Source organism: Gymnoscopelus braueri, assembly GCF_963280865.1.
Source record: "Gymnoscopelus braueri genome assembly, chromosome: 13".
Taxonomy (NCBI): Eukaryota; Metazoa; Chordata; class Actinopteri; order Myctophiformes; family Myctophidae; genus Gymnoscopelus; species Gymnoscopelus braueri.
In genome coordinates, this window is record NC_137615.1 from 27,087,384 (window position 1) to 27,097,141 (window position 9,758).

The window sequence follows — 9,758 nt, forward strand, 5'->3', positions numbered from 1 at the left end:
TGCCCCTGGCACAAAACTATTTCATGGAAATATTTGAGAACCACTGGTTTAAATAAAATAAAATGAAATTGGGAAGCAAGCGTAAGCAAATTACACTTTGGAAACAAGCCCAAAAAACAAGAAGCACAAAGTCGCTTATAATAAGCCGACATGGCAACACTGGTTCTGAATAGGGCCCACACAGCGCCGATGGGTCTCAGAGGTAGTTGTATTTAGTTGACTACTCTTTCTCTTTCTCTTTGTGAAATCACAATTTGGCACAAGTGAAGCAAATACAAGTTATATTTTAAACACTTCCGGACAATTTACTTGTTTCTGTATAGAAATTACGATCCCTACGTGTCGCGAGACGCTCACAGAAAAAAAGGAGATCTGACAAAAATCCACGTTGAACTACATTGAACTACAACTCCCATGATCCTCCCCGTTTGTGGTCGTCAACCTGGATGTTGCTGCACGTACACACACACAGGAGTTTTGAACATCAGGAACGAGCGGGAGTGTGCGTGTGACACTTTCTAACACAGCACGAGTGTGCACGACTGTTGTGTTGTGTTGTACGGCGATTTTTCAGTTGGGTAAGCATTAGGAAAACACAAATTACACATGTTCTCCGCACAAATATGTGTAGAGAATTTGAAGTTGAGTATCATACTTTCTAGCTAGTCATTAGCTACAGAGGAAACGAGGGGAAAGGCTAGGCAAGCCTAGCTGCCATGGAAGAGTCCGTTAGCAGCTAGCTAGCTCGCTCACGTTGCTACACAATAACATACTAATGTGGCTGGTGCGTTAACTTGCTATTTAGATAGTGAACGTGGTACTGAGTGGTGTTTGAATGACAGTCGCCAACAACGTTTACTAGTCGTCTAATTGTTTATACTTGGTTGCCATTTGATTGGTATTTATTTTTAAGCAACATTTGTCCGTAAGCTATGGTGACAGCTTTCTATGAAAACAGCATTGTCAGCTGTTTCATAGAAAGTTGGAGAATAAGCGTCCCTGGGAAATAAATGTTAGCTGTAGTTGGTTTGAGCAACATGACATTATAGTCTATTACATCGTCTCCTTGATTTATTACAGAGCTATGATTACAGACGAGTCCGTTCCCTATAGATTACATTCTTGTGATGAAACTGGACGTAGGCAACCATGGTGTTTATAAAATGATGTAAGTCAAAACTGTTTTGCCTAGATGTCCTGACATGGCGACAGATATTGTTGCACAGTTGGCCGACTCTCTGGCCAAGACTGGAGTGGAGGAGAACCGAGAGTTGAGCTACAAAGGTCAAGGAAGGAAGCTGGATAATGCTGCTTCTGGTGAGTGTGACATCCATCACTCCTGGTATCTACCAACACGCAATTGATGCCAGCGAACAGGAGAAATGATAATCTATGTAGCTAGGATTTGGATGACATTTTTTTGTGATTTGGATGACAGTTTTTGTTTGACAGTTAAAGTACAGTTATCTTTAACCCTTTCATCTCCTGGCCCTCACCCACCTTGCCCCCTCTTTTCAGTGGAAGAAATAGTGCAGGATATTAAGGAGTTCCAGGGTTTACAGGCTCTACGGTTGGAGGGAAACACCATCGGGGTGGAGGCAGCACAGGCCATCGCTAAGGCCCTGGAGACCAAGAATGACTTGACGGTTTGTTCTCTTTCACCTTATTACTGTTGTGGCTGCTAAAGCCGTCATGCAGGGGTCACACTAGCCCTGGTTCAGAGCGTTAGTGAGTTCCCTCTGACGCCCTGGAAGACCCAGGGCTCTGCGCTTGTACAAGGAATTCCACTGCCCTGCGAGTGCTCAAGAGTAGTGAAAAGAAACAAAACCATTTCGCTACTCACCGAAGCAAAGGCTGTTTTGTGTTGTTGAAAGTCTATTCTCGGAGGTGGGAAGCCTCTCAGCACCCCACCTACTCTGTAAAATACACTTTTTGGGCAGAAAATAAAATATGTCAGCGGGACGGAAATTATTTTTATTTACTCCACAGTGCCATCTACAGATTTTGGTTAATGGTAAGTTCAAATCCTCCAGATTAAGATTTGTATTGCAACGCCTGTTGGTACATACTGTATATGTATTGTTGCAACCCTGATAAGAGTCTAGGGCACAGGGAGTAACAAAAATGACAAGACAGAGGGAGGAATGGCAGTGCCAGTTCATTACCAAAAATCTCTAAACTAACTCAAGGGTTTAAAGCTAACCTAAACACCAAAATAAAAGGGAATAAACCAAAACAAATCTAACCTAGATCACATACAGGATCACATATATTTTGGTTTGGGACCATGCTTTAGGTATGTTGGTGGCCTATTTCACAAAATCAGAATAGGTCTATTAAAAGTTTTTGGGTTCTCCATGTGAAGCGAATGGATATGGATTGCCTTTACTCTGTTTTTCAGTGTTGTTACTGGAGCGACATGTTCACAGGACGCCTACGCGCTGAGATCCCTGCAGCCTTGGTGAGACGCTGCTTCTAATGTGTTCTTACCATTTGTAGCCACATTATTTATTACATGAATTGACGATAAAGGGTGCTCTATTTGTTGAGAAAATATGTATTACCCCTTACATTATGAGACACTTTCAAAGCCTGTGTGAGTGCGTCAGTTCGAACACCTCATGATGAGTCTGCAGCTAAATTAATTTTAGGCTGCTTTTCATAATCTTTTTTGCTGAGATACCTGATCAATCTTAACCAGAAATGTCTCAGGAGACCCTGAAGCCCCTTCCCTTTGTTGATACCCTCTAAATATTTTTCTCAGCTATGCTCTCTGCTGTAAATCTCCCACTGATGTACTATTCCTCAACCTTCCTTCACTCTAACAAAAAACAAACATTCATCAAGCATTGGAAAATATGTGGCGTTTCCTGTCTCTTCCCCACCGTTCTGCCCTTTTCATAATCTTCTCATGGCATTTTCTAGAATTCTCTCGGTGATGCCGTGACGATGGCAGGCGCCAAGCTCACTGTTCTGGATCTCAGTGACAACGCTTTTGGACCTGATGGGGTGAGGGGCATTGAGAAGCTACTTAAAAGCTCTGCCTGCCACACACTGCAAGAACTGCGGCTCAACAACTGTGGCATGGGCATTGGAGGAGGCAAGGTGAGACCAACCATTGCCAAGCCAACAGGTCTGGTAATCCTTGTGAATTGAGGGTGGTGAATAAAAATACTTTTGTCACATCTGCTGCACATTACGTCAGTGAGAATACAGTTATATATATAAAAATATATACACATACACACATACATATGCATACAGTATAAGGATATACATAATAAATAATAATAATGACTAATGATAATAGCTCCCTCCCCTGCTAGGGTGGATAAAAACAGATACATGTGTAAGTGTAACAGAAAACAATTCAGTTCTCATTTACAATGAGAAGGTATAGCTCCATCATTGTTTAAAGTAAAAAATGTACATACTTATTTTGTTAGTAGTTTTAATAAATTACACATTTTAAAAATCAAGGAAATCTCACTAGGATGTTAATGTTTTTGATGTATCGAAAATGTACCAGACCGTGACACCACTATCGTTTTCAACCAAACATTGAATTTTGTGAACCGTTATCACCCCTACTAAATACTTCACAAAAACATTTTATTATGGGTGTTAACAGATCTTGGCTGCTGCACTGACGGAGTGCTATGAAAAGTCCAGTGCTGTGGGTGCCCCCCTCCGCCTGAAGGTGTTTATTGCAGGCAGGAACCGACTGGAGAACGACGGTGCCACAGCTCTGGCACAGGCCTTCCAGGTAGAGTTGAGCAGTAACTGCATTTCAGACTTTTTTTCTTTTTTGATCAAGCAGTCCTCTGACAGTCAATGACATACAATAGCAGCAGGTCATGAATATTGAATGGCTCAATGTCCTGTCACTGCACTGTCTAATCACACAGACATAGTAAAAATCCTGCATTGTAGTTGAATCTAGCCACTATAAACTTTGTTATAATTGACTTAATTACTTCCCAGTTGATGGGCAGTCTGGAGGAGGTGCACATGCCCCAGAATGGCATCAACCATGGCGGTGTGACAGCATTGGCCATTGCCATGCAGCACAACCCAAGCCTCCGTGTCCTCAACCTCAATGACAACACTTTCACCAAGAGGGGGGCTATCGCCATGGGGCAGGTACGTTAGCACTGGAGACCAGCTTTGTTGACATCAACTCATCGATCTAATGGTATTGTAAAGAAAAATATGAGGATGTAAACATCCACATTATTTGTGAATCAGTTGGTTGATCTCCAAAGCTGAAGATCGACCAACTTACTCACTGTGTGTGTGTGTGTGTGTGTGTGTGTGTGTGTGTGTGTGTGTGTGTGTGTGTGCTATTAGCAGGCAGGTTAAAACCACTGCAAATGTGATGTGTGGGGTGAAAATATTTGGCATAACAACTAAATTGGGGAGAAAACATAGGTAAAAGGGATTACAAAAAAAAATCACTAAACCTTTTAACTACTCAAATCTGTATCCCTCTTAGGCCCTGAAACATTTACGCAATGTCCAGGTGATAAACTTTGGAGACTGCCTGGTGCGATCTGAAGGAGCCATTGCTATCGCGGAAACTGTATCAGAAGGACTACCAATTCTCAAGGTAAAAGCAAGTAGCAGCATTATAATACAGACAAGCTTGACCTGAAATAATTGACACGTAGAACTGTCTGAATATTGATAATAAACTGATATTGTACTGATCTCCTCTGTACTGTGTGACATTGATTTGACAGAATTGTACTTGAGCTCATTGCGTGTCATGTGGTAGTGTGTAAGCTACAACCATACAAACATATTAAAATGTAAATTTATATCTGGGAAATAAAAAATTCAAATTAAAAAGAAAGAAGAGGGCAGGAAAAAAGGAGAGGTCCTCTAACCTTTTTTCCCCCCAAATATACATTTTGTAATCTGTCGGATAGGAGCTGAATCTGTCATTTGGGGAGATCACAGAGGAAGCTGCTCTGGTAGTAGCACAGGCAGTGAAGGGCAAAGCCCAGCTGGAGAAGCTAGACCTAAACGGTATGTACACCATGTTCTATGTTTTGTATTGCAATTGTGTTAGTATGCATTTTCCATTGAATACTGCATACCACAGTATTATAGTATACAGTAATGATTTTCTATATCTTCATAGCCTTATTGGTGTTTTTTGCTTTGCTTCCATGTCTTCAGGTAACTACCTAGGTGAGGAAGGCTGTGATGCCCTGAGAGAAATCATGGACAGTATGAACATGGGAGATGTGTTAGGATCCCTCAGGTATACAGAAGATTGTATACAGTTGCAGTGTGTCAATATCAAAAAACTGGGTTTGGTTACGAATTGTCCTTATTCTCCATTTTTAGAATAGAAAGAAAATTCTGATGAACAGTTGTTTTTATTGTAACACTGAGCTAGGGCCAAAATAAAATAAGTTTCAGCAGGTGCTTTCATTTAAAGTAGTAATACAGCTAATTCAGTTAATACAGGGCCTAGGTCAAACGGCACAATGTCGGGAGATCAATTGTGTCAGACGTTAGGTGTATAGGTGTTGAAAAGTAGCTGTGTGCACGATGAGTAAACACCGCAGTGACTGCACAGACAGTCGGCGCTGTGTGAGAGGAGATAATTCTATGCCAGTAGGTGGCAGTAAATAAAATGGTAAATGCTGCATTTATTTAGCGCCTTTATCCAAATCGCTTTAGTGTGCATTACATTCACCCATTCACACACACATTCACACACTGATAGCGGAGGCAACTATGCAAGGCACCAACCTCCTCATCTGGAACAGTTAGGGGCAAGGTGTCGTGCTCAAGGACATATCGACACCAACCCAGGTGGTGGCCACTTGGAAATCAGAAGGTTCCCGGTTTAATCTACCTCCTGTTTTGATGCTCTAGCTAGCCTATTTCTGTAGCCCATTAATTAGGACTTCTACATTAGTGTGTCACTGTATCCTCTTTCTATCAAACCTTTTCAGTCTATTAAAATTGTATTGTAACAGATGCTAGGCCATGAATGCACCTATTAAATCAGTATGCCGGTGCTACTTGTAATGACTGAAACTCATTTTCCATTTGCTGCAGTGATGATGAGGGTGAACCAGAAGATGATGAGGAAGATGATGAAGATGAGGAAGAAGATGATGAGGAGGATGTAGAGGAAGAGGAGGAGGAAGAAGAAGAAGAAGAAGAGGAGGAGGAAAGTGGTGTTAACCAGGTAAACAAAGATGGATGACAATCAGGTTAAGACTTAAATGTTTCAGCTATTCAAAAATAGCCGATCTACACGCTTACAACACAACGCATTGTAAGATTGTAGATCGGCTATCTTGAATTATGTAATAATTTGGAAGATTTTTAACACCATTTTTAACCTGTTCTTATGGTTGTTCCTGGTACAAACTCTTTTCAAATGGGGGTCTGTGGCCAAATATCAATTTTGGGATCCTTGACATGAGACATTGAGAACCACTGCCCTAAATACTACCTCCTATTAATTTGCAAAGAGCTACCACGCTTGACATGACCTGAGATCAGGGCTATGCATTAAGCTAGTTGTCATTATCTCTTGACATGTTATTTTAGTGCTCTACTTTGATGGTGACTTTTGCTCCTGTCTCTCCCCGCTCAGTTGTCCACACCTCCCTCAGCCCCACGACCTCCTGATGTCTCCTCCTTCCTCAGTTTCCCTTCCCCTGATAAGCTGCTCAAACTGGGAGACAAGAGAGCACTGCTTATTGAACAGCAGGTAAACACAGGCACTCTATCACACACACAAACTTGTGCCCACTTCAGTTACAAATAATACATAAATAAGTCATTATTTTATGAGAATAAATGCTCTGTTATACTGTATACAGAGTAGCAAAGGTTTTTTGAAAGGGCTTAGCTGTACACATGAATTCTTCACCACAGTCATCAATGCATTCCTTCCTGCATGTTCAGGTGGATGTATCCGATGACATGAAGACAGCAGAGGCCTTCCTCAAAATCTCCTCTGTGTACAAAGATGATGATGAGGATGTTAAGATTGCTGTGTTGGACAGTATTGGTAAGTGTAGCCTGTGTTATATGATGTGTTTGCTGTACACTCAAAGGCATGGAGGAACTTCAGCTGTTGAGTCCAGACAAATTGCTTTGACCTAGTGTGCTCGTCTTTTGTTTGTTTTGTTTTTAAATACATTTACTTTATTACCTGTAGCATTGCCAAAGTCTTGCCATGAATTTCCCCCGTTTGACTTGTTTTATTTTGCTCTGCACAGATGCAGTTCTAAAGAAAGCATTTGCCACTCCATCCTTCCAAGGTTACAACTTTGTATCATCTTTGTTAGTACTCCTCGGACTTATCAAGGTATGTTTAAATGTCAAATGAAGTCTTGCGAAAACATTTCAGTCATGTCATTTTAATGTGGGTTTCACTGTTCTTACTCTAGTCTTTAATTATTCTCACTTCACTTCTTCCCCGCTGTTTTTCTAAATATATTTTACCCTCTTTTCCATACTATTCACCATTTTCCCTTACTTTCCTTTCCATTCCGGTCTCCAACTCAACCATTTTCTAACATCTCACCTCATCTCTTGATTTCTCCTTTCTCCGTCACTCCTTCATCCTCTGTCCTGACAGAGTGAGGACAAGGTGAAACCTGTGCGTGTGGTTCCTGGTCACCTTCAGGCTTTGGAGCATGTTGTGCGACAGGACTACTTCCCTAAGGAGAATGTGGCTGTGCTGGAAGCCTTCATGTCCCGGTAAGGACGTGGCTGAGTGAGACACCAGGCAGCTCCCAGGTACCCCATCATTCCCACTTCAGATTAAAAAGCAAACCACCTTCTTGGATAATGAACTGAAATTATTACATTCACTGTTGGTAATGCAGTGGTGAAGTGCGTAGAATCACTGGCACTGGGTGGTTGAAAGGTGTACCAGGGAATGGGTCTATCCTTCTTAATTTCTTTTACTGTCTGGTACCAGTGGTAATTTGAAGTCAGTAATGACGATTTGGTGTTACAATATTGTTTAACTGTCCATATGTGTTGTGTTATCCAGAGACAGCAAGGCCCTAGAGTCATGTGACAATTCCCGAAGCAGCCTACAGTCCACACTGCGGAGAATCGTGTCTGAGAGCTGAGAACCACAAGAGGACTCACAAATGCACACATTTATTGGAGTGAATTCATACTGAACAACCACCGAGTTTACATACCTACGGACCTAATGAAAAGTCCCATTGCCTATATTCACACGGAGGCCGTCATGCTGAGTTTGATGTAAGAGGAAAATGGTTTGAATATGGTTAATGAGACAACTTTAAGCACACATGGAGCACAGCCACACTCAAAGGAATGGAGCACAATCAGCCAGAGCACTGCCCTTCCAGCAGAATTATTGAGCGAATATGGACTCTCAATTTGTGTTCTTTGCCAAGAAATGTGGCTTTACTGAATGGACTGACTGAAATTTCATACCAGTTAAGATTTTCCTCTGTAGGTCTACTGAATAGGAGAAAATGACTACCCTCATTCACTTTATTTATTGCTTATACTTACAATTTGTATTTTCTTTACTTTGTGGACAGGGATTAATCTATGACCATCAGCTGTTCTTTTATTTCATGTTTACCATGTTTACCTCTATTGTTGTAAAGTGCTTACAAAATTTAATGGGGAAAAAAGAAAAGAAAAATACAAAGTGTTATATCTATACAATTTGCCATACCAAAATAAAGGCTGGTTCCATTCAACTGATCTGCAACTGCCAGGCATTCGATCCAGTGACATTTATGCTTTGACTGTTGCAGACAACTCAAGTTGGTGTTTATCAACCAATGGTTTGGGTCGCAATTCGTCACAGTGCAAAACTAAATTTAGATTAGAACCATTGTGTGCTGTCTTCTCTAGTGTTTTGTGCAACATGTTTGAAAATAAGGGGCCGTTGTTCCTCTAGATGTGAGTATGAGTTTAAGCCCATCATCGCTACAAAATAGAAGTGAGATGACATGAAGGCAGCAAGTCTTGCACTCAATAGACTTAAGACTGTTGCATCCTTTTCTGAAAGCTGAAAATGATACGGTCTGCCTTTGTGATTGGTCTGGTGCTGATTCAGGGTTTGTTTTTACTGGGACTAAACATGGCCTTCCCTTTCGTTTGGTTTTATTGATGAACCCTAGTTTTCAGAATCCGAATGAGATTATAACTTTGCTATATAGCCTAGTTGTAGTAGGTATATAAAGCAAATGCGAAGAGGATAAGTAATAAGCAATTGGATCTCTTGGAAATCCAATTGCTTAAAAAAAAGTGTTTTCAAAAAGCAATATCTCATATTGGAGGCCTTCAAATTAACCCCCTGTGAAATTTATATATATATAACCTCCAATATCCTTTTATTCCCTACAAACATAACAGTGCCCTGCTTAGTAGCCCTACATTTGGCTCCTGGCAGAAATTGTATTGCCATGGTGTTAATTAGAAGCGAGGGGACCGGGATTAGGGGTCAGGACAGAAGAATTTGCCAAAGCTGTGTGTGGCCTACAGCTGCTGAAATATGCCAAGTCGAACCTGTGCGTGAAGCAGTGGTAGTAAAAGTATCAATACTTCAATGTAGAAATACTCTGTTACAAGTAAAAGTCTGGTAATCAAAATTTACTTGAGTAAAAGTACAAAAGTATGTGCATCAAAATATACGAGAAGTACTCATTATGCTGAATGTCCCATTTCACAAGTTAGTCTATCATATGTCTAACATTTATTTAAAAAATCATTTGAAAATA

The 9,758-nt window shown here is 40.9% G+C and overlaps 1 protein-coding gene across 3 annotated transcripts; it reads left to right on the plus strand.

Moving 5' to 3' along the window:
* The first annotated feature begins 453 nt into the window (after nt 1–453).
* LOC308098544 (ran GTPase-activating protein 1-like) lies at nt 454–8,727 on the plus strand. Of its 3 annotated transcripts, none has more exons than XM_080446939.1 (16): nt 454–578; nt 1,193–1,317; nt 1,519–1,646; nt 2,402–2,461; nt 2,926–3,105; nt 3,632–3,766; nt 3,985–4,143; nt 4,496–4,609; nt 4,932–5,031; nt 5,185–5,269; nt 6,079–6,211; nt 6,626–6,742; nt 6,940–7,045; nt 7,257–7,345; nt 7,619–7,779; nt 8,039–8,727. In XM_080446939.1, exons 2-15 carry the CDS (start codon nt 1,203–1,205, stop codon nt 7,742–7,744), a joined length of 1,647 nt encoding a protein of 548 aa, XP_080303065.1. In that variant the 5' UTR covers nt 454–578; nt 1,193–1,202; the 3' UTR covers nt 7,745–7,779; nt 8,039–8,727. The 3 variants fall into 3 exon arrangements, with proteins under 3 accessions (XP_080303065.1, XP_080303063.1, XP_080303064.1); XM_080446937.1 differs by having other exon boundaries at nt 7,619–7,740; XM_080446938.1 differs by having other exon boundaries at nt 485–554; nt 1,174–1,317; nt 7,619–7,740.
* Nucleotides 8,728–9,758: the final 1,031 nt, after the last annotated feature.

Bases quoted from the DNA above. Each gene is read 5' to 3' on its own strand.
- LOC308098544 (XM_080446937.1), top strand. From the start codon at position 1,203: ATGGCGACAGATATTGTTGCACAGTTGGCCGACTCTCTGGCCAAGACT. The intron at 5,270-6,078 runs GTATACAGAAGA...CATTTGCTGCAG, and splicing joins GATGTGTTAGGATCCCTCAG to TGATGATGAGGGTGAACCAG. The intron at 6,212-6,625 runs GTAAACAAAGAT...CTCCCCGCTCAG, and splicing joins AGGAAAGTGGTGTTAACCAG to TTGTCCACACCTCCCTCAGC.